The 25,330-nt window shown below is 41.3% G+C and overlaps 1 protein-coding gene across 1 annotated transcript in view; it reads right to left on the bottom strand.

Annotated features, from left to right (window-relative positions):
* DNAH3 (dynein axonemal heavy chain 3) overlaps positions 1-25,330 on the bottom strand; it is a gene marked incomplete at both ends in the record, with an annotated part of 162,012 nt that overhangs the window by 104,524 nt on the left and 32,158 nt on the right. The window contains 10 exons of the mRNA XM_080911468.1: positions 995-1,087; positions 2,075-2,276; positions 5,565-5,701; positions 7,045-7,224; positions 8,344-8,460; positions 10,860-10,974; positions 13,717-13,808; positions 17,906-18,117; positions 19,547-19,691; positions 24,039-24,192. Of these exons, the coding sequence (XP_080767594.1) occupies positions 995-1,087; positions 2,075-2,276; positions 5,565-5,701; positions 7,045-7,224; positions 8,344-8,460; positions 10,860-10,974; positions 13,717-13,808; positions 17,906-18,117; positions 19,547-19,691; positions 24,039-24,192 (1,447 nt within the window). The remainder of the gene's footprint in view (positions 1-994; positions 1,088-2,074; positions 2,277-5,564; positions 5,702-7,044; positions 7,225-8,343; positions 8,461-10,859; positions 10,975-13,716; positions 13,809-17,905; positions 18,118-19,546; positions 19,692-24,038; positions 24,193-25,330) is intronic.

Below are 25,330 nucleotides of genomic sequence, written 5' to 3'. Positions count from 1 at the left end.
GTTGTGTCATGCTTTTCTTAGCCAAGTCCTCTTCCCTTAACTTTTGTTTCTAAAACTCAAGGTTAGGGTGCAGTCCCAATATCACAAACACTGGGCATGGTGGAGTAAACCTGTAATCCCAGCACTTGGGAGTTGAAAGTAGGAGAATCAGGAACTCAAGGATGGCCTTGGGTGCATAGTGAGTTTGAGGTCAGCCTGGGCTCCACAAGATCTTATTGATCAAGTCTGCTTGAGATGTAAACAGTCTTAACAGACACAACTATGCCTTTCTGATATATTGTCTGTGCTGCTTTTGTGCTGCGAGGGAAGCATTAGATACTAAAGCTAGAGTTCACTTGGTTTTTTAATGGAAGAATTACATACTCCTGCTTGTTAACTCCACATGGTAGCTCTTGCTCTGTAATTCAGAACTTGTCACAGAAAATGGAATTTATGTATAATTTAAAACCTACCATAGGGACAACAAGATTGGTCAAAGAACCTTTGGTAAAGGCACTAGTTGAATATGTCTGTTTGACAGAAGGGGGGGGGGTCTTACAACGGGGTAGGGCCTAAAAATAAGACACATACTTAAAGAGGGGAGAAAACTCAGACACTGCCAACATGAGCCTGGCTGGAGGCTCTTTGCTAATGATTTGTCACAACAGGTTATTTTCTCTTAGGCATCCTAAATTACAGTCACTGGTGATCCAAGTGAATCTGTACCTGGAAGGGTGCTAAATGGATCTTGAGCCATCAGTTCCATGTGACAAGAAGCAAGTCCTACCCTCATTCAGTCCCATAATCAAAAGGGCTACAGCTAACCTTTCTCTTCTATCACCTGCATCTACCAGCGAACTTCATCAGAAAACTGTTCACTGATCCAGGATTCCCAGATTAAAAGATGCTGAGGCTCAAAGAGGTGGGATTCAGCAATAGGCAAAGAGTTCAGCTGAATGGACTCTTCTAATGTATTCACCCAATGCCCTGACACAGTATGTTTATTTCTTTTTACCTTGGCATAGGCTTCAATCCCATCCTCAATAACTTGCCGCATGCTGGCCAGCATCACCTGCTCTACCTGCAGCAGCCACTTTTCCACCATGCCCTGTGGGGAAGTACAAACAGTGGGAGTCAGCAACTCAATCAAACCTAGGCAGAGACTGTAGGGGACTGCTTTCTTTTCAAGCCAATGTTCTTTCACTGATTGCTTTACGCTTACTTACAGTTGTCTAGTAAGTCTCAAAATATTTAACTCACCTTTCCTTCATGGCATTTCCTCAAACCTTCTGCTTCTCAGGAGGCAAATGAAAGCCCTATTGTGATTGATAAAATATGCTTCTCCTTATAGCCAATATTATAAACATTGTGTGTTTGTATGTTTGCATGTGTGTCTGTACACAGGTATGTACATTTGAGTGCAGGTGTGTGTGGAGACCAGAGGCATGGCATCCTTGGAACTGAAGTCAGAGGCAGTTTGAAGTTGATCAGCAAGGGTTCTAGGAACTGAACTTGGGTCATCTGCAAGAGCTGTACACCTTCTTATGTGCTACTTTGTTTTATGTGACTGGAAGTCACTTAAATTTTACTCATTTTCAAAGAATTTATGATTTGGAGTCATGGTACCCACTGTAATCTCAGCACCCAGGAAGCTGAAGCAAGAGGATATCAAAATCAAGGCCAGCTTGGGCTACATAAATGAGATTAGTACCACCCTGCCCCCACCCTCAAAGCATATACATATGAAAAGCTAGGTTAGGTGATACACTATTTCTCATTGATTCTGTTGTCTGACTGGGTTGTTGTTTAATTGGGTTTTAAAAGTGTTATCAGGTCACCTGCAATATGATTCCTTCTACTGAAAACTTTGTGGTAGCCCTTCCCACAAGTTTTAGTTGTCCCAGGGCCTCCAGTATAATCCTCATCTTAGAAATAGGTAACTGGGGCCCAACTCTTCAAAACTCTTCAAAATGACTTAGTTATTAAGTTATGAAACCCATATATTCCATGCCCCAAACTAGAGCCCAAAAGCTTAACCCAGGGAACCACACCCTCCAGTTTGCTCTTCTGTGGAGAAACCATACATGGGGATTACCTTGGCTTTCACTGGGTAGATTGTCTGTATGAATGGAACAGTTTCTTTTTCTGAGCTGATCATGCCCTTGATTTCCAGATTGTCTGTAAACTCCAGCTTGGCAATCCCTTCAAAACACTTCTTCAAGTGTGGCTGCACTCGGAGTGGGTCCTTTGTCTCTGACAAGATCTCCAGAAGTTCATCATTTGACAGGAAGAAGAACCTATTTCAAAGTAAAGAGAATATGATCACAGGGCATTCTTCCCAGGATTTGAATTTCCAACAAGTGGATACTCCCGGCCAGTGGATCCCGCCATGTGATCACTGGCTGCATCTCAAGGTTGTCTGGTGCACATCATCCTGGTGCACAGGGGGTGAAAGGGAGAGAAAGGTTGGGAGTGGGATTGTATGAGCTCAGTGCTGTGGGGACTGGGATGATCCTTTGTTCTCAGCACTGCTTATATACTTGAGAATTGCCTGAGGTACTCCTAAGAACTTCAATGCAGAGGTTTCTACAGCCAGAGGGTCCCATGCATCTGGTACCTGGCAAGGTCTGGGAAAATCTGTAATGTCTTAAATCCCAGCTGACTCTAACATCTAGTCAATGTCAAGAACCTCTGGATGAGAGAAGGAGGGAAATTGGTCTTCCTTCTCTCTAGATATGCCAGAAAACATAAAGTAGAAATAAAAATGAGTGGAGTCGAGTATATACTTGCATGAAAATGCCCTTATGTGATCCAGTACCGTGGAGAAAAAGAGTGTTTGTGATGTGCAGCAGAGACCTCTTCTGTCTTTGAAGTGGAGGAGATAGCCACTTCCCTGCTTGCTCAGGCTCAAAAGACTTACAAAGTCAAACCTTTAGAAAATGTTCAAGGCATGAACTGTTTTTGTGAGCCCAAGCTGAAAATTCTATAAAGAAGGGGTCCATGGGATTATGGTTTTAATACATGGATTACAAGTTGTTCACAGTGTTTGATAAAAACCATAAAGCCAACTCCCAAGCTAAGGATTTTGAAATCTCTTGGCCCTAGGCTGTTTCTGTGTCTTGTTTTTGCTGGCAGAATCTAGTAAACATTGGTATGAGCAAGATCCAAGCCTAAGGCACAAGGAAACCTTTCCATTGATACTCTTTCTGCTCTTAGGAACACTGTGACCATGTGAACAAGCTTAACTAGCCTTCCCAGGGCTCCTACCATCAGGAATCCAACCGCCCAGCAAATGATTAGGATCAATGGCCAGTTGACTGTCATTACATTGAGTAAGCTTCAGACAGTAGTGCCATTTGGTTGAGCACAGTCCAACGTGCCATACAACTATGAGCTAAACAGATGACTGCTGCATGTTTCTAAGTTTTGTAGTGTTGGTTACATAGCACAATACACTGATTCACTATGTGCAGTATTGAGACAGTAGGGAGAGTTTTTTTGTTTTGTTTTTTTTTTTTGTTTTTGTTTTTCTTTTGTTTTTCTTTTTATTTATTTATTTATTTTTGCTGACTAAATAATCAGTACCTAGCAAGAATGCAGTTCCTACCATTGCTAAGTTATATCCAAATGGGTGGTCTCTATGAGTTTATGTTACCTCTATTACATGTAAAGCAGAAGAGCAATAATGTAATATCATTCAGCATCCTTGATTTTTAAGGTAAAATAAATTTATATTACTGTCACCAATAGTTTAAAGTATTCAGTAGGAGTGTTTGATTTTATTTATTCAAATGCATACGCCCTTGAGATAATTATGTGTATTTGACTTAGGTAGACATGTAGCTCAAAGAGATTAAATAATGGAGTCTGACATGCAGACTCCTTAGATTTGAATTGCAGTTTGGCCATCGATAAGTTTTATCTCTCTTTGGGGGAGATCATTATTTTCTCACTTATAAATCAAGTAGTGAAGACCCCAGTGTTACAGAACAGATCTAAGAATTGTGTATAAAGCACTCAGTATAGTGTGCTGTATTAGTGTTGGCTATCAGTGGTCTCACTAAGAATGACAGCACTATGCTAGAATTAAGGCTCAGGGGATGAAGAGGTGGTTCAGTGGTTAAGCATGTAGAGGACCTGGCTGCTCACAACTCCCTGTAGCTCCACCTCTAAGGGATCTAGTGCCCTCTTCTGGCCAGTGTGGGAACCTGCACTCACGTGCATGCTTCCGCATGTGACACATAAATAAAATAAAATCTTAAAAAATATTGATGAAAGCCCAAACCCCAGACTTTCAGAGTTTAATCTCTTTTCAGTATTGTGCTTTCAAGTCACAGTTCCTTTGTTCGGGTCATCCAGAGCAGAAGCCATTGACACAGGGGTTATTGGTGTTAAAAATTAGCATTAAATAAATTAACACTTTGCTTTCTGAGACTCTTTAAAATGTTCAACGGTGGTCTAGAGAGATGGTCAGCAGTTTATGGCACTGGTTGTTCTCCCAATGAACCTGCATCCAATTTCCAGCACCCACACGGAAGCTTACAACCATACCAGGGGATGTGACACCCTCTTCTGGCCTCCTTGGACCCCAGGTATGTAAGTGGTACACAGATATACAAACATGCAAGCAAATTATCCATGCAAATAAAACAAAAATAAAAATAAAAAACAACATCCAGTGGCTATAGGTGGCTAATAGTACTTATAGACAGAACAAATACAGAATATTTGGGTCATTGAGAATTAAAAAAAAAAAATTATCATAGAACTCTGAGTTGAACAAATATTAGAGGAGTTTCTCACACAAAACAAACAAAACCATTACCACTGTAACTATAAAATTCTATACTTTTTTTTTTTTTTTGGTGGAAAGTAGAGAACTAACTTTGGCTCCATATAAAGCCACATTATAATTTTTTGTTATTGTCTTTTTGAGACAAAGTCTCATGTAGCCCTAGTTGACCTCAAGCTATGTAGCTGCGAATGGCCTAGCACTCTTGGCTGTCCGCCTTCCATGTCCCAAGTATGGGATTTTAGACATGAAACCCTACTTCCCAATTGAGTTGAAAGGCATAGATTGACAAGCCACAGAGAACTTGATATGAATAGATGTTTAGGAGTGAGATCCCTCAGCAGTAGCCCTCTAAATCCACATTGACAACTACGTAGAACATTAACATTTGAGGGAAAATACATTAGCTATAAAATCACTGTACCAGGAGCTATGAATGTTAATGTTCAGAAAAATTAGCTGGTGTTCCTCAAACATTTCTGTTTTACGTGGAGTTCACTGATCTGCACAGAAAACCTAAGAACTGGGACCTGTTGTCATTATATCTCAACTTCATACTGGAGAGCCTGAGATTGCTAAAAGTCTTCAAATGAATAAGTAGAAGAGCTTGGATCCCAGGGGAGATCGCCTTTGCTCTAGGAGATCACTACAGAGGCATGCTAATTCCTAGACACCATCTCTGGGAAGCAGGGAAGCAGGAATGAGACAGAATTCAGACCTAACATGAAAAATATGATTCCACCTATCTAAAGCCCCAGAGGCTAGGTCCAAATGAAAGAGCAATCCTAGATACCTGGGGAAAAAGAGCCTCTTCTTCTCCAAGTAGTCATTCAGCCCCCGCTGGATGTCTTCCAACAGAAAATTGGCTTCCTGAAGCTTCTCAGACATTCTTGGCTGGTCAGCTGCCACCAAAACCCTTGCATCGTTTACCTAGATCACACACACACACACACACACACACACACACACACAAATCACTATGAGTACTCAAAGTTTTGACATTGGTCATGGTAATGATTTCATAACCAACCCACCAACTAGCAATGCTGCCCACCCAGGCATCCCCTACCTAATGTTCTAGTCCCACAGTGACTGAGCTGTTTCCATTCCTTTAATCATGGCTGGCTGGGTCGAAGTTGGTCATTACAAACTAACTGAATTGATTTCATCTGAACATTTGGGGGTCCTAAAACACAGACCATGGCATTCTTGCCTGCAAGGAACCCTTGATCAAGGAGCTTTGGGACCATGTGAGGGTCACCTGATACCATACTACTCTGCATACTCTGCCACTCTATGTAGCAGGCCACTCGGCAGGGAAGGGTCCAAGTGGGCATGGGAAGAGGAGTAGAGGCAAGAGTATAAAAAGAGTGCTGGTGGGTGCTGGAAGGCTTTCTTGATTCTCTATTGGCCCTTTGGGAGGCCTGGGTGCCCTTTTGTCATTGCACTCAAGGAGTCACCCAATAGTCATGCTCAGCCTACACTTAAAGGATTTCTATAACATGCAATCGAAGGCAGTAGACTAACATAAAATCTGCTCCACTGTCCGGGCCATACCATCCCTTCCCCGCACCTTCATCTATAACCCAGACCACAGGTAAGCCAAGCAGATACACTCCTCTGAGATAAATTCTCTGATTATGTACCACAGTTAAAGGGAAAAGACATGTCCTCTCAGGGGAGAGACACCTTATACATGGTGAAATGTGTCATTCAAGACTTGGTTCTAGCACCCCCTGCTCTGAAGGGCTCCTCGACACTCCCAGGCAAGTGCATTGCTTGTTATAAAAACCACCACAGCTTGTATTTATTTGAGCCTGTGCTCCTCATGACAGTGAGTTGTAAGAAAGTAAAAATTATGTCTTCTCAGGTATGTTCTGACTTCTAAGATCACATCTGTGTCATCATAGGTACCAAAAAGCCTACTAGATAATTGTGTATCAATATGCATCATCAGTACTTGAAATCTAAAAGGATTCCCAACCTATAAAAATTTTATCGCACTGTTCTATAACTAAGTCTTCTATCTCATTAGGCATGATAAACAAATAATATAAGCTGCTGAGAGTTTTCTCCAAGGAGGTAAAGTTTCAAAAATGTCTTCTTTCCATATTTCATATTTCCATATTTGGAGCTTTAATAAATTATAACAACAATATGAAATGTCAACTCAAAAAAAATCCAATTTACTTTGTTGTTTCAAGGGACACCGACATAATGCAACTGTAGTGAGTGGTAATAGCCCACTGGCGAGACCCATGAAATAAACTCACCGCCTGAGTCATGAGTGATTTCCAGTAACTATCCACAGTGCCAAACTTCTTGCCCTCTTCTGGCATCTGGGCTATGATATCTTCTGAGCTGAAGATTGGTTCCAGGTACAGCCACGTGGCTTGGCATTTTAACCAGGCATCCAAATTTTCTTGTACCCGAACTAGCTTTTCTTCCCATTTCTGTGAATGCAGCATCCCACATCTGAATCAGTAACCTGACACTCTGTGGCATTCCCCAGTGAATGAGCATGCAAGTGGATAGACACATTCATTCAACATTCACTCCTTTAACCAACACTTACAGAAGTGTATCTCATGTGGTTTCTGTTCCAGGGAATGTGGATATAATGAAACAAAGAGTCTTTTACCTTGTAGGCTCACATGTTAGGCAGACAGATAGCAATAATAAAGCTTTTTTTTTTTTTTTTTTTGATATGTGATGGTCAGGTCAACCACCTTATGAGATACTAACTAATCTATGTGGGTTGAAGAGATAGTGATATTAATAAAGTTCTTGCATCTATGACAGAACCCAGGTTAAAAAACAACAAAACAAAAACAAAAACTGGGTGTGGTGGTATGTGCTTGGAATCCCAGTGCTGAAGGCGTAGAGACAGGAAGATGTCTGGGGTATACTGGGCAATCAGCCCAACCTACTTGGCAAGCTCCAAACCAATGAGAGCTCTTGTCTCAAAAACAGAAACAACAGTAAGATGGTTGGTGTCCAAAACTGTCCCACAGGTTCCACTTCTCTCTCCCTCTCCCCCTCCACACACACTAAAATGAAGATATCAACAAACTCTATGTTCACAGATGCAGACTGAAACACAATAGTTCCAATAGTCTCCAAGATCACACAACTAACAGTATAAGCAGAACCAGAGTCCAAACCCAGAGGTCTGGGCCCAGGAGAGCTCTGCTGGTTTCTCCTTTCCTTTCCTGCCCTACCCTAAGATCTACTTCCTACTTTGACCTATTCCACATCTACAAACAAAAAGCAATGGAGGCTAAACGCGTTCAGTCATGAGGCCCATGTTCTAGATCACTAGACCTAAATATTCTAAAATACTTGGAAAGTATCTTTTAGTTTGGCATGTTCAGCCCTGGTCTGTTCTTTCAGAAGATTGCTGCAGAGGTTCAGCAGGTCATGGGCTTACTTCTGTCATCATTTCTCTCAGCCTCGAATCCATCCATCCTCTTGGGTTTTCATTCAGGGAAAGGGAAGCTTATGTTTTCATTGAACTAGACCCACTCCCCTGAGGAACTGAGGCCTAAAGAACACAATGACTATTCTCTTACCCGACACTCCGCTTCTATTGGCTTGATGAACACAGAGCCACACATAGTCTGGGTCTTTATCACATGGTCATCAAGTACTAATTGAATGTCATCAACTGCACACAAGATGCTGGTGTCCTACAAACAAAGATGCCCACTCAAAGTCAAAATCATGAGACCTGCTTGATTCTCCCATCCCATTATCCATGCTGTCTCTAGAAGATTCAGAAACCCTTATGGCATAGAGCTCTCACCCCAGGGAGACAGGCACCTATGTTTCATGTGAGATTTTCTTACCAGAAAATATTTGTTCCTATTTATTTATTCAAAGACAGGATCTTGATAAAGAAGTTCCTGCTCCAGTCTTAGAAGTACAAGTGTACACATTCCTCACATTGGTTATTAAAAATACTTATTGTCAGTGGGGCAGGAGCTGTGGAGCATGCCTGCTATCCCAGGACTCTGAAGGTTGAAGCTGAAGGCACACTATGAATTTGACACCAGACGGGGCTACTTTATAAGATCCTATCTCAATAAAAAAAAATGAAATAGAAACAAAATGTATTGTCTGACTCCTTTGCAGAAATCAGCCTAACCCAGAGCTGTACCTAGAATCTGTGTTGGGGGAAACCTTTGTCCTCCTCCCTGTGTTTCTGCCTCTCTGGCCTCTTGCTTTCCTGTTTCTTTCAGGAGCACCAGCTTCTAATTCACTGGGTAAGGCCTAGACTCCTGTATTGCACGGCCAATCCATAGAGGCTCTTGGGCTCTTGTAGCTATTTTTTAAATAAAGTTGAAAAACCATTTTTTTATTTCATTTGTGAGTTCTTTTGAAATGACTGCTAATAGATAGGACACACTAATTGAGTTATTTGCAATTAATCCCTTCATAAGAAAAGTGTTGTTTGCTTATTGTTTTGTTGTGTGTAAGGGTCCCATGATAAAAGTACATAGAAATGGAACCCAACTTGGAAATTTCTATCTTGTGCATTTGGTGAGTTCCATTTTCCTAGCACATAAGGTGCTGTGTCTTCAGAGCCAGCTCCTAGGAATGGTGTTTTCCCCTCTGAGTGTTTGTGGCAGATTCAGTGCTAAGAGACTGTCATCTACAGCAAAGCTGGCCATTGTTGTTCTGGGTTCACTTCCTTCAAGCCTGCAGATACAGATGTAGATATGGTCCAAATCTGGCTTGGGATATAGCTTGTCTTCTCTCAGTATGTCTACACAGACAAGCAATTCTCACAGGCTGCCATCATTGCTGTCAGTTCACTATTACTCCTTGTTGATAGCAACTTCAGTCATAGACTTAGAAGATGGATCAGGGATAGTAGGCCTGCCTATAGGCCCCTAACTGAACTCTTTAGCTCATCCCAGCCCAGCTATCTCTAGAGCAGTGTCTGATCCAATCAGAACACACAGCTCACAGCTCCAAGTTTATGGAACCCATGAGACCTGGCCTTGTTGGGAGAGACCCAATAATGAACTCATTTGCCTCCAGTTCTTTCTGTCTCAGATTGGCTCATGGATGGTTCTTATCCAAGAGTGAAACCAAGACCCTCAAAACCAAAGGGAGAAAGAAGTCACAGGAGGATAATAAGTAGCTCAGATTTCCAGAGTTTTGGTTCTATGCTGAAGCTTTGAAAAATGGAGCACTGGAAATGTGTCTAAGTATCAGAGAGCCTTCCTAACGTGAATAGGCCCTGGCTTCTGACTTCAGTCTCCAACACTATGAAAAAGAAAACCAGGAGGGTAAGGGCAAATGTGCAGGCACTCAGAGGTAGAAAAGCAGGGGGAGGGGCGGGGAAATCAACTTATTATTTTTTTAAGCATCTCAAATGATTCTGCTGTGTGACTAGCATTTGAGACACTGTGCTAAAGGCCAATGGGCTACAGCGACTATCTCCTTGTACCTTCCAAAATTTACTGAGCAGCAGTCCCCATGCCTACCCTATGCTTTGTCACAAGAGCAAACTAGACTTTGGGGTTATATAAGCAAGTGTATCCCCACATTCATCATGCAAACTCATATGCTATCTATCTATAAAAATAAGGAAAATCGGTAAGGCTAAAGAAATCCACATCCTTATAGTTCAAACTGGTGCTGTTGGAGAACCTCAGGCTCCATTCTAGTTTCTATGAATCAGTTTAAAGAGATCCCAAAGGAATCCATGTATTTAGCATCCAGGAAGTAGAGCATGTTGTTGTCAACTTTAGATATGCTTCTGAAGGACCTGAGGTAGGGTGTGTGTATGTGTGTATATGTATGTGTGTAGTTACACACGCCTATGTTCTTCTTGAGACAGGTTAATTTAGGAAAGTCACTCCATTTCTTTGTACTAGGCCAAAAGACCGTCTGATTTCAAGATGCAGAGTTTCAGTGGAGTGTGAGAGCATCGATGACGGATAAGTAAGCAGAGACAATCCAGATGTGGAGGGGTTATTCTTTCATGAGGTCTGTTGCAATGCTGAGTGAATCATGTCTGAATCTACCACATAACACACAGGGCTGCTTTTAGGGAGTTCCCTCTGGAGGGACTCACCGTGTCCCTGTACTTCACAAAACTGAAGCACATATTGGCCCAGTCTGCCTTCATTTTCTCCAAGTTTTTCTCCAGAGAATATTCCTTGCTGGCAGCTGCCCCAATGGGCTCCAGCCTGAGGAGAGAACACATCAACAGCGATCGCAATAAAAGGTGGCAGGGGAAACACCCAGGAAGAATCTCAGCTTAGTTTTAAGAGAATTCCTAAGCTTTAATTTCACCAAAAATGTTTTCTCTAAGGTTTGCCAACTATTTCCAATGTGTTTCTTGTTCTAAGTACCGTTGTCTTTGGGGGTTGCTATAAGTTGAGTATGCTTTCCAAAAATTCATATCTGATTCCCAATCACTCAAAATGTAACAATATTTGAAGAGTGTTTAATGAGGTAATTATATTAAAATGAGGCCACTAGGGATGAACTTAATCCAGCATTGGCTTAGTGTCTTGGTAAGAAGAGGTTATGACAGTCACATAGAAATAGAAGACCATGTGACGATACAAGGAAAAGATCCTGTCTATCTACCAATAGAGAGGCCCCAGAGGAGACTAGCCCATGGTTTCGAACTACAAAACTCAAAAATTATGAAAATACATTTCTGTTGCTTAAGCCACCCAGCCTGTGGTGCTTCATAATATCAGTTCGAACAAATTAGCACAGGCTGGCTGACAGCGAGGTTCAGAAAGCCGAACTCCAAAGCAGGATACTTTGCCATGCCACGGACATTAAATGAAGATTGGTACCGCGAGAAGATTTAAAAAATTAAGGCTCTCTTTAAACCCCTCCCACACTCCAGCTTCCTCTCCCAAAACAAATTATAGAAATTCCAATTCTTCCTCCTCCAGACACCTTTCTCTACGATTCTGCATGGGAGGTGTATAAGGAAATTCATCACTGGTCTAAGAGCAGTTCAGCTCCTTTCAGAAGGTTCCTGTCCCCTATCTAGGATGAAGGAATTATTACTACCCACAGAGAAGGTGTGGAGAACTTGGGAAGTCAGGCCATGGAGGTTTTCCCTCTCCTACTCTGTTTCCAAACATATCCCTATACAGCCAGTCCTTTTCGTGTGATCTAAGTAGAAAACTGGGTTTTCTTTGGGAATCTGGGTCATTTCATAAGGTTCCCATGACATGTAGCTTGGTTAAGTACATCTGTTATGTTTTTCCTTTGTTAACCTATCCTGCCATGTTGAATATGTTGAATATGATCCTTCTGGTAGGTCGGGAAGGGGGTCACACCTTTTCTGTCTCCACGTTGGATACTTTTGTCATGGGAGGCTGCTCTTTTGTATAGAGGAGGATGTTCAGCACCATCCTTGCCTTCTTATCTACCAATGACAAGACTTCCCAACTTCATCCCCACTGCCCATTAGAATGTAGTCCGAACTACAAATGCAATTTTTAAGTTTGTTAGCCATATTAGAAGGAAGGCAAGAAAGAAGCAAAATTATTGATGATCACTTATTCCATTCAAAATACTATCATTTTGAGTAATAAATATTTAAAGTTGTCTGGACGTGGTATTATGTACCTTTAATCCTAGCACCTGGAAAGCAATTCAAGGTCAGCCTGACTTACATGACAAGTTCAGGGTCACTCATGGGTACACACTGAGACTCTCTCAAAACAAAACAAAACAAGCCCAAATTATCAGATTCTTCCTTCTTTTAAAAAATGATAAGCTTTTAAAAATCCAGTCTGTATTTTCAAATTTCAATACATTGAATCTAGCCCAGTTCAGTGGTGGCATTTGTCTTGCCTCCAGCCATGAACAGCACTAAGCCAAAAGACTGAGAGAACAGGCTGTCCTTATAATTTGAGCAACAGGTAGGGTGTGGCCTGGGAACTTGGTTTTCTAAGTGGATTCCCCCAAGATGAAGATGTAGCAGCCCTAGGTGCCACACCCTGAGGACCATGAGCACATTCCTAGGTACCATCCAAGTTGTCTAACAGTGTCAAGTTGAGGTGATACAAAGCCTCTCCATCTATTGCTTTAAAGGAAATGTGGAAAGCAAATAGAATTCTGAACATTACTGATTTTAACAATAGCAATTGAAGGGTTGGGAGATGGTTCAGTAGTAAAGTACTTGCCACACAAGCATAAGGATCCGAGTTTGATGCCCAAAATCCAGGTTAAACACACATACATACACATACACATACATGTATGTGTATGTGTATGTATGTGTGTGTGTGTGTGTGTGTGTGTGTGTGTGTGTGTGTGTGTTGAGTTTTAATGGTATACTTTTAAAGTCCCAGCACTGGCAAAAACTAGAAGATCCCCAGAGAGCCTAGCCTACTTGGCTCCTAAGGAATGACATCCCAGGCTGACATCTGGTCTCTACTTGCACATACACCTCGTCAGGAATTTCTATGCTCACACTCCCAAACATACGAATGACCCCTGTCCCCACAATAGACATAAAAATAGCCATTCAGATAACACAAATTCTCACACCACAATTCCAGTGCACTTGGGGAAGGAGAAACCAAAGAGATCATTCATCACAGTGTGCTGCCTGGATTTTAGCAGATAGTCACTCCTACTGTTTGTCTCAAGAGGAGGAAACTGAGGCCCATAAAGGTTCAGTGGTTTCTTCTCCAAGTACTAGGAGCTGGGTGGAGTTTCAGGATCACAGTTGATTTTTAGTTTTTAGGTTTTTTTTTTTTCTTTCTTTCTTTTTTTTTTTTTTTAATAAAATCCCTGACTCCTTTTCTAGTCCCAACTACAACATAAAAACAGCTACCCACTTGGCTAAATCAGCCCAAGCGGGGTTCATTAATAGTTAATTCACCTTGAATCAGGAAATCATTGTGATCCCTGAACCAAAACCCATATGGAAGAGAGGGATAAACCCTTACTTGTCAACAAATTTGCCGAATCCAAATTCCAACATGTTTGCGAGGCACGTGGTCTCCGTGGGCTTTATCTCATAGCCAACAATGTCACTGATCTGCAAGGAAATGAGGGGAGACAGTGGATCGCTGTGAAATGTAGTGCTGTCCAATAGAGCAGCTATGGGGATGGGAGACTTCATTATTGCCCTGTCCAGTACTGAACCACTGATAACCCGGGAAGCTGTTGAACACTAAAACGGGGCTAGTGTTTGAAGGAACTGAATGCTTCTGTTCAATCCCCTGTAATCAGCTCACATTTAAATGGCCACACATGGTGGCTGTTGAGTCTGACATTGTAGGTCTGTGGGTTCCAGGGCTGTTGCAGAACCTTACTCTATCTGCTTTGCTCAGAGTTTGTCTGGAACAAGGCCGCAGTTGCACTTCAGGGGCCTATGGGAAGCTTAGTCTGCGATCCATGAGCAGTGAATGTTTGCTAGTAAGGGGGAGCGTCTATCAGACATGCTCTCCAGTGCTCTGAGCTCTGAAGGATTCATTCCCCTTTAAAAGTTCTCCCTATGCTGGGGCTGTGATCCTAGCTACTCAGGAATCTGAGCTAGGTGAATCCAAGTTTCTAAGCTAGGCTATAGAGTGAGTTCAAGGCCAGCTTGGACAGTTTAGGGGGATCCTGTCTCAACATTAAAGTGAAAGGTGATTTGTGGCCCAGTAAACCATAGTACCTAGATTTAGTCCGAGGACTCTCAAAACACAACAGAACAAGAAAAGCCCTCCCTGTCCTCTCCGGGTGTGTGTGGGGGGTATTTGTCAGGATCCCTGTCTAGCTGGTGCCATATTTCTGTCTTATCTCTTCAGTACAAATACTCCTAAGAAAGCTCTGAGCTGAATTTTGCCTCTATTAGGCCAACAGAGAATTAGAAAGGGCCAGGGCAGAGAGGAGTGTGGCACCATGTCACACCCTGTCTCACCCCCGTGTCCTTGGCTCCTGACCTTTGGTAGGTTTAAGTATTTGTGGAGGAAAAGCCTGATTAAACCACACTCGGTTGGCTTCCTATTTGGGTTCTGGGGACCTCTGGAGGATCCTTATGGTAATAGACTAAAAACAATGAGCACTTACTGGGGGCTCACTATCAACAGTGCTGTTTGAATACTGTCAAGCACGCGTTAGTCTCATAGCACCACAGATAACATGCTACGATGTTACCCTCACTTTACACCCAAGCGATCTGAGCTGGAAGAATGATCTTGTCTAAGACCATCCAGTTAAATAAAAAGCAGAACTGATATTTGGATCCAACTCTGACTAATGAATGCTTTCCACAAAACTCTAATGTCACCTAGAGGATTCTTGTGTATTTACTGTTTGTATTATGTAGGCTCTGAACAGCTCTGGACAAAGGTAACATTTGGCAGAATTTTGCAGAGCACAGTCTGCACAAGTATTCCTGGTAGCCTTGACCTTTTACTTATTATTGAAAAGAATTTGTTTATTTAGTGTGTGTGCATCTGTCTGTCTGTTAGTCAGTCTGTCTGTGTTTGTATACCACACATGTGTGGAGGTCAGAGGACGATTTTTAGGATGGCTTTCTTCTTCTGACATATTATTCCTGGGGATCGAACTAAGGCTTGGTGGCAAGTTCCTTTACTTGCTAAACCATCTTGTTGGCCCCATGTATTCTTTTATGCACTAAAATACAAGAACACCCTGACTATCTCTGGGGAAAATTACTTAGCATAGTAACTGGCCCATAGTGAGGGCTTGGAGATTGGCAGGATTTTAAAACGCTTTTTAAAATAATTATAAATATTGGCACGACATTTGTTTTTATAATTTTAAAATCCTAGAACTATACTGTCTTTGTAGACATTAGTCCCTTGTGGCCTCTGAGAATCTCAAAGGTGGCTTGTCTGAATTGAAATGTACTCTGAATGTAGACCAAACATTTCACACTACTGCTATCTATGTTGGTTGATACATAAATGTTAATATATACTACTTTATATGGCATATATCTATAACATTTATTTTTCTCATTTCTCTTTGCTTTATATGTAAATTATGAACTGGGGAAGTGGCTTAGTGGGAGAGAATTTGCCTAGCATGTGTGAGTGTGGCTACTAGAAGCGTTAGCATGTCTGTGCGGCTGGGTCTGTTCTTAGGGACAGCACCTCTGAGCTTTAGGGCCAGTTTTGGTCCCTTAGCACTGGCTACCCTTTAATGCAATGTTTTTTCTTGTCCCATCTTGTTTTAAACAAAAACAGAAATACCTTGTTGATATTTAAAGTCTACGACTCAAACACAAGGTAGTAGTTTTTGTTGTGAAAATTCAAATGTCCAGAAGCCACACCCCAGCTGTTCTGGGACCCAAGAAGATCTTGAGTCCACAGGTTTTGAGAGGTAGCAAGTGGCTTACTTTTTGAAACCTTTTGCCAGAACCAGAATCTATGTCAATAGGTCTCCTGAGTGAGGTATTAGGACAGATGGTGGTTTTGCCAGGCCTGGTGCTGTCGCAGGTGTCTCGACCAGAGTGGAGACAATTCGTAGTGTATCTGGTGACACATGTCCTTTCTCACCTGTTCAGCCTATTGCATATCCACTTTAGAGACTCATCCCATCCTGCCTGGGCCACTATTAGTTTTAGTTCCTGTTTTCTTCCTCACCCCCTAGGAGTGTCTAACCCTCAAGTCATCATTTGACTTAAACCAAACAGACCTGGATTCCCCTCCTGATCCACTAACTAGCTACATGACAAATTACTTAATATTTCAAAGGGTTGTTGAGAATGAAATGGGAGAATTCCAATAAAGTGTGCACCACAATGTCTAGGACCTGTATCTGAGCTGAGAGTGCCTGGGGTGGTTGGGGTTAGTGCTTACTTGAGGACAGCAGGGTAACACACAGGAGAGAAGCAGTGGAGACCCCTGAAGTGGATTTTGGTTTTAATCATATTTGATATTATTGAGTTGCTGGGGCTCCAACTTAGAGGCTCGTATATTTTAGGCAAGCATTTCATGACCGTGTTATATCCTTGACTCTAAGGAATGTTCTTTTAACATTAATGAAGATACTTTGAATAGTGCCATGGCAAGGAGAAACCTGACTCTCTAAGAGGACACATGTTCACCCAACATTCTTAGCTCCCCATATAGGTCAAAGGTTTAGGCCATCCATATCCTTAAGGACAGAAGCCCCATGAGCATCTGTAAGGCCAGATGTCCTTTGCAGATTCCTTTTAGGGTAGTGACCTATGTGATGACCTCTCATCTGCCTTCTGGTACAGCATCCCAATCTTTCTGGGGTCCTAAGTCTCTGCATTACTGTGATATCGAAGACAGCTCCTCCCTGTAGACAGACCCTGAACTCATGTTTCAAGACTCCTGTGTTCTTATAGAGGTCAGTATGCTCTCATCCACAGGCTTGGGTCCACTCAACATTATGTGTTGAGAGACTGGCTCCTTCCAGGTACCAGGACCTCTGTATTATGCATATTTTTTGAGAGGAGAATCTGCCTGTGTAGAGTCGGTCATATTTCTACTCCACATAGCAACTCCTCAGTGAAGCACATTTCAAGGCCACTTGAATGTGACAATCACATTAGAAACACAGCAAGCTTTTCTTTTTGGGTTAGTGTTCACACCATACTCATCACCCTCACACTTCATTGCTTATAAAAAAAACCTAACTATTTTTAGGGGGGATATTTATTGTTCTATTTTATAGGCTTAAAGAGCTCAAAGACTGCAACTTACATCTTTGTCCTCCTATTTGAGACAAGGCATCACTCTGGAGCCTAGGCTACCCCAGAATCACCTAATTGAACTACTCAGGATTCTGGATTCTAGGGATATGGCACTACATGCACCCAGTGTGTCAAGCTCTTGTTGAACCTAGCCTGCTTAATCAAGAAACTCTACTGAAGGCACGGGGATCAACTGGACTCATTCCAAAGCAATTCTTTTTGTATGATGAGGAATCATCAATCAATGATTTTTTTCACTGTGACTGTAACCACTGTCTAGAATATTTATACTCCAGCAGTGGGTGCCCAACAAAAAGCATCAAACTGGTCACGACATGGGATGTTCATCTCACAATCTACCCATTTTCTTCCTGAAAGCCTCAAGTAGATTCTTTTTTCCTGTTTTCCCAGGGATCCCAGGATAGGACAGACTGGATCCTACCAAGAGTGACAAGAACCTGTTGCCAGTGGCGATCCTTCATCCCACGATTGCAGGCAATGGTGAGGATGGGTATGTGCTGCTTGAACTTCTCAATCTTCAACTTGACGTTCTCTGCTAAGCGCTTGGGTGCAGGCACATCAACCAAGGTCTTGGTCAGCTTGTAGGTCGTCCTCCACATATTCCCTATCTCCTCTGCGATTTCCTCAGCATTCAATAAGAAGAGGGGGCCTGGGGCAGAGAGAAGTTCAGACTGTGATGGAGGTGCTTGTTATGTGTTAACTCCCTGGACTTGAGAACAGTGTCGGTAGGTTCTGGGCTTGGGCCTGGGTTGGAAGGAAGGCTCTGCTTAGCCAGTAAAGCCTTGTCCAGATCTCTACACTATTACATGCCATCCAAGGTAAGAGCAGACTCCCGGAAGGGTGGCTATGAAATGGCAAACACAATGCCTGGTATATGAAGGCTGGACACTTGGGGAGAGGGGCTGGTTGTTTAATTAGTTTTAAACAGTCTTTAAATAGTCATTAAATTAGTTTTAAATGAGATCGCAGTAGTATTAAAAGGAGTTTCAAAAATGTGAAATGACACTTTGAGACTGGGAGCCCTCTAGAGATCTAAGGATTTTAATAGTAGTTTGAATTTATTAACCTAACAAAGAAATATAAAGAGGATGGCTCAGTGGGTGAAGTGAAAGCCTGAGTTTGGGTCCTTAGCACAATGTTAAAACAAACAACAAACAGCACAAACAAGCTGGGTGTGACGTCATGGGATGAGGTGGGGGAGACAGGTAAATTGTAGGGCTTTCTTGACAGCCAGTTTAGTCAAGGTGGGGAGATGCAGGCTCAGTAATTGACTTTCCTCTCTCCTCTCTGTCCCCTGTCCCCCATCCCCAGAAATTTTTAATGAATGACACTTAAGTTTTTAAAGTACTTCAAAATACTAGTTTCTTTCAGGGGGTGCAGGTAAGAAGTTTTAGTGTTCGGCTCTCACATTCAGTCCAAATCTTCCCATGGTACTGCTCCTACTTCCTGTTGGAATACTCTAGATTAACATTACTTTCTGCATTATGATCCAGCTAGCAGATTTATAGTCCCCAGCAGCTGCTTAGATCAAATGCAACTTCGCCACTCACTTAACAGCTCACTTTGTAGCTCAGTGTTTTTGTCAAATCACTAAAACTTAGATCTTATGAGAAAAGTAGGTGCTGGCAGACTAAGTCGGAATAGAAACCACTTCTAGAATGAGGAGTGGCCCCATCTCCCCAGATGATGTGCCTATTACATTCTGTTGATTCTGTCCACACGATATTTCCCTAGACTCCAGAACCTGGAGTGAAGGGTAGACTTTAGATGCTCATGTGGCACTCTGACCCTTCTTAGAGCAGCACCACAGAGGAGCATTTCTCAGTCTCTTTCTTGCTTCTTGCAATCATCAGTATGACAAAAACTCTGGGTGCTAATCTGATTTAAATCCCTTAATAGATCTCTTGCTTTTTGGTTCCTTATCTCCCCTTGTTATTACATCTGAAAATATAGAGTATGGCTATCTTCATCCAGAGGGGGTCAGAATCCAAAGAGCAAATTTGGTTTCAGAGCTGGCTGGGTAGACACACATCCCCACCTCCATCCCTGTGTCCCAGCAGTGTCAGAACTTGGCATACCATTCATCCACTCCTCCGACTTGGTGCTGAACTCGTAGGCTGTGACCCACAGCTGCTCATAGGGAATTTTATTGACCATTAGGGTTTGCAGAAGAGGAAAGAAACTTTTCTCCTTCTCCAACAGCTCCTCTTCCTTGTTGATCAGCTGTGAAGGAAAGAGGAGGTTGTCTATTGGGTAGGTAATTCTCTTGAACTCCAGAAACCTCCATGACAAGTTCCTCAGCCCCAGGAAGGCCAAGTGCAGGAGGCAGATGTTCATTCAGTGAGCAGACTTAGCAGGAAGGTTCTTCTGCTGCCTCTGAGTGCCGTGGTTCCTGAGGTCTAGCTGCTAGAAACTGTTAATGAGATGTTTGTTCTATCATCTTTGTTCCTAACACCCAGCAAACCTGTCTTCATGTTCATAATTTCTACATAAAATCTACTTGTTCATATGACTGTTTACCAGTCTTCTTATATTAACTTTCCTCAAAGGAAAGAATTTCAGTGTTTAAAAACAAGTTAAAACAACTTGACCTTTGGAGACAGTAGCTCACTGGCTCCAAATCTTTTTGCCCCTACTTTAAGTGGAGGTAGGGATAACAAACCCCCAAAGGTTTATCCTAGGCATAAAGACAGATTTAAAAAAACCTTCCACATATTATTCAGCACATAATAGATAAACAACATGCATAAGTAGTTATCGTGTTTTAACACTCAAGATAGAATGGATCAAGCATGAAGATGAAGGCACAGCATACCCCAAGTTATGGGACACAATGAAAGCAGTGCTAAGAGGAAAACTCATAGCTCTGAGTGCCTTCCAAAAGAAACTGAAGAGAGCATAAACTAATAGCATGACAGCACACCTAAAAGCTTTAGAACAAAAAGAAGAAAATGAGAAGTAGAAGGTAAGAAATAATCAAACTCAGAACTAAAATCAACCAAATAGAAACAAAAAGAACTGTACAAAGAATCAACAAAACCAGGAGCTGGTTCTTTGAGAAAATCAATAAGATAGATAAACCTTTAGCTAGAATAACCAGAGGGCACAGAGAGAGTACTCAAATTAACAAAATCAGAAATGAAAAGGGAGACATAACAGAAACTGAGGAAATTCAAGAAATCATCAGATCCTACTACAAAAGTTTATACTCAACAAAACTGAAAAATTTGGATGAAAATTTGGATAAAATGGACAATTTTCTAGAAAGATACCAGATACCAATGTTAAATTAGGATCAGGTAAACCATCTAAATAGTCCCATAACCCCTAAAGATAGAAGCAGTCATCAAAAGTCCCCCAAACAAAACAAAACAAAACCCAAAAACAAACAAACAAACAAACAAACCAGAATCAGATGGGTTTAGTGCAGAACTCTATCAGACCTTCATAGAAGACCTAATATCTATACTCTCCAAACTATTTTATAAAATAGAAATAGAAGGAACACTACCAATTTCTTCTATGAAGCCACAATTACACTTTTACCTAAACCACACAAAAAACCAAGAAAGAAAGAAAACTTCAGACCAATTTCCCTTATGAATATCGATGCAAAAATATTCAATAAAATTCTCATAAACTGATTGCAAGGACACATCAAAATGATCATTCATCATGATCAAATAGGCTTCATCTCAGGGATGCAGGGATAGTTTAATATAAGAAAACCCATCAATGTAATCCACTATATAAACAAACTCAAAGGAAAAAAAAATACATGATCATTTCTTTAGATACTGAGAAAGCATTTGACAAAATTTAACACCCCTTCATGTTAAAAGTCTTGGAAAGATTAGGAACTCAAGGCCCATACCTAAACATAGTAAAAGCAATATATATCAAACCAGTAGTCAACATCAAACTAAATGGTGAGAAACTTAAAGCAATCCCACTAAAATCAGGGACTATAAAAGGATGCCCACTCTCTCCCTACCTACTCAATATAGTACTGGAAGTCCTAGCCAGAGAAATTATACAACAAAAGGAGGTCAAAGGGATACAAATTGGAAAGAAAGAAGTCAAAATATCACTATTTGAAAATGGTATGATAGTATACTTAAGTGACCCCAAAAATTCTACCAGAGAACTCCTAGAGATGATAAACAACTTCAACAAAGTGGCTGTATATAAAATTAACTCAAACAAATCAGTAGCTTTTCTTTACTCAAAGGATAAACAGGCTGAGAAAGAAAATAGGGAAATAACACCCTTTACAATAGTCACAAATAATATAAAATACCTTGGTGTCACTCTAACCAAGCAAGTGAAAGATATGTATGACAACTTCAAGTCTCTGAAAAAAGGAATTGAAGAAGATCTCAGAAGATGGAAAGATCTTTCATGCTCATGGATTGGAAGGATCAACATAGTAAAAACGGTCATTTTGCCAAAAGCAATGTACAGATTCAATGCAATCCCCATCAAAATTCCAACTCAATTCTTCATAGAGTTAGAAAAAGCAATTTTCAAATTCATTTGGAATACAAAAACAACAAAACAAACAAAAGAACCCCAGGATATCGAAAACTATTCTCAACAACTAGAGAACTTCTGGGGGAATCACTATTCCTGACCTCAAGCTGCATTACAGAGCAATCGTGATAAAACTGTATGGCACTGGTACAGAGACAGAAAGGTAAATCAGTGAAATAGAATTAAAGATCCAGAAATGAACCCACACACATATGGTCATTTAACCTTTGACAAAAAGCTAAAACCATTCAGTGGGAAAAAAAAGATAGCATTTTCAACAAATCATGCTGGTCCAACTGGAGGTCAGCATGTAGAAGAATGCAAATTGATTCATTCTTCTTTCCTTGTAAAAAGCTCAAGTCCAAGTGGATCAAGGACTTCCACATAAAACCAGATACATTTGAACTAACAGAAAAGGAAGTGAGGAAGAGCCTTGTACACATGAGCACTGGGGAAATTTTCCTGAACAGAACACCAATGGCTTTTGTTCTAAGATCAAGAATAAACAAAGGGGACCTCATAAAATTGCAAAGCTTCCTGTAAGGCAACAGACAATGTCATTAGGACAAAATGGCAACCAGCAGAATGGGAAAAGATCTATACCAATTCTACATCTGACAGAGGGGTAATATCCAATAAATAAGAAGAAATCAAGAAGTTAGACTCCAGAGAATCAAATAACCCCATTAAAAATGGGGTACAGAGCTAAACAAAGAATTCTCAACTGCAGAATATCAAATGGTTGAGTAGCACCTAAAGAAATGTTCAACATCCTTAGTCATAAAGGAAATGCAAATCAAAGCAAACCTGAGATTTCACCTCACACCAAGCAGAATGGCTAAGATCAAAAACTCAGATGACAGCAGATGCTGGCAAGGATGTGGAGAAAGAGGAATCCATTGTTGGTGGGATTGCAAGAAATCAATATGGCAGTTCCTCAGAAAATTGGACATAGTACTACCTGAATACCCAGCTATACCACTCCTGGACATATACCCAACCCAAAAGATGCTCCAACATATTAATAAGGACACATGCTCCATTAAGTTCATAAAAGCCTTATTTATAATAGTCAGAAGCTGGAAAGAACCCAGATGTCCTTCAACAGAGTAATGGATACAGAAAATGTGGTACTTTTACACAATGGAGTACTACTCAGCTATTAAAAACAATGACTTTATAAAATTTTTAGGCAAATGGATGAAACTAATAAATATCATACTGAGTGAGGTAACCCAGTTATAAAAGAACACACATTGTATGCCCTCACTGATAAGTGGATATTAACCCAAAAGCTCAGATTACCCAATATACAATTTACAGACCATATGAAGCTCAAGAAGAAGGAAACCTTAAGTGCAGATGCTTCAGTCCTTCTTGGAAAGCGGAACAAAAATATTCACAGGAGGAAATGCGGAAACAAAGTTTGAAGCAGCGACTAAAGCAAAAGCCATCCAGAGACTGGTCCACCTAAAGATCCAGCCCATATACAGCCACCAAAATGAGACAATATTGTTGATGCCAAGAAGTACTTGCTGACAAGAGCCTGATATAGCTGTTTCCTGAGAGGCTTTGCCAGATCAAGACAATACAGAAGCACATGCTCACAGCCAACCACTAAACTGAGAACAGGATCCCAAATGGAGGGGTTAGAGAAAGGATTGAAAGATCTAAAGGGGTTATCAACCCCATAAGAACAATAATACCAACCAACCAGCAATCCCACAGACTAAACCACTATCCAAAGAGTACACATGGAGGGACCCATGGCTCCAGCTGCATATGTAGCAGAGGCTAGCCTTGTTGGGGATCAATGGGAAGAGAAGCCCTTGGTCCTGCAAAGGCTCAATGTTCCAGTGTAGGGGAATGTCAGGGCAGAGAGGGGGGAGGGTGTTGATGGGTAAGGGGTACCCCCATAGAAACAGGGGGGGGAGTGAAGCAAGCTGTGCCGTGCACCAGACAGCTGTCTTGTGCATAAGATAAGAACCAGAATGATCAGCCCTTAGGGTCTCAAGTCCCTGTCACGAGGTTTCAAACCTCAAATTCTGTCAGTGCCAGATCGAGGTTCTTCGAGAGGTCATTAAGCTTTTCCACATTATTTTTCATTTCTTCAGTAGTCATCACTTCACGCTTCCTGAACATGTCTAGCTCTTTGCTGTAGCCTTCCAGTCTCGACTCAAATTCTGAGCACCTGAAAACAAAAACAGCCCGTCACATCAGAATCTCTCATTTTTCTGCTCTTCCCAAGTTGTCGTCATGGGAAGGGTATCTCCTCCTGACACTTCCCTGACTCTGCATCTATCTAAAGGCAAGCAAAGAAGAAATAAAAACAAAACACGTTAAAGCACCTATGATCCACGGGCTGGAGATGGGCCAATTGGTGACTAAATGTGCTGAGAGAATTTTCCTGTCCAGATAAATATATGCTCAGATATGTATTTTATGCATTGTTTATTCATTCTACCATTAGACATTAATTATTAAGGCCTGATATATCTCAGAACTAGGCATCAGAAAATTATCTCTGAAGTATGCTATTAATATCTATATCCTCTTGGGACATGATTTTAGTTGGGAGATCTAGACAATAATAATGGATGAGTAAGTCGATGGATGGATGGATGGATGGATGGATGGATGGATGGATGGATGGATGATGGATGGGTGGATGGATGAGTGGGTGGGTAGGTTGTTGGATGGGTGGGTGGGTGGATGGATGAATGGATGGATGGATGGATGGATGGATAGATGGATGGATGATGGATGGGTGGGTGGATGGGAGGATGGATGAGTGGGTGGGTAGGTTGTTGGATGGGTGGGTGGATGGATGAATAGACGGGTGGATGGATAGAGGGGTTAATCTCTAGATATACAGATGAATGAATAAATCTCAAAGATACTTCTGATAGTAGTAACAAATGCCCTAAGGAAAACAAAACAGCAGACTGCCTTGTGTTAGGCTGTAGCTGGGCTGATTGAAGAGATCTTCCCAGATCCGTTTACCCCATCCTTGTGATCGGCAAATCTGGTCTCAATTTGTTTCTTCCTTTACTCAGTTGTAGTAGATATCTATTGTTTAGTGGCTAGGATCTAGAGTTAAGATTGTTTGGCTCAAATGTCTACTTTGATATTTAATAGCAACGTGGTCTTTGGGCACATCACTTAAATTCTCTATACTGCAGTATACAATGAAGAAAAGTATGAATTTAATAACACTAATATAACATTATTCAGCACTGAGCTTCATTTATCACATTGACTAGTGTATTTCCTCTCATTGACTAGAATATAAATCTATACATTTTCTTCATTAATTCCACATGTTCCCA

This window comes from Micromys minutus (assembly GCF_963924665.1).
Source record: "Micromys minutus genome assembly, chromosome: 2".
NCBI classification, from domain to species: Eukaryota; Metazoa; Chordata; class Mammalia; order Rodentia; family Muridae; genus Micromys; species Micromys minutus.
Note: the sequence above shows the minus strand (reverse complement) of the source record. Positions and strands in the feature narration are given on the sequence as shown.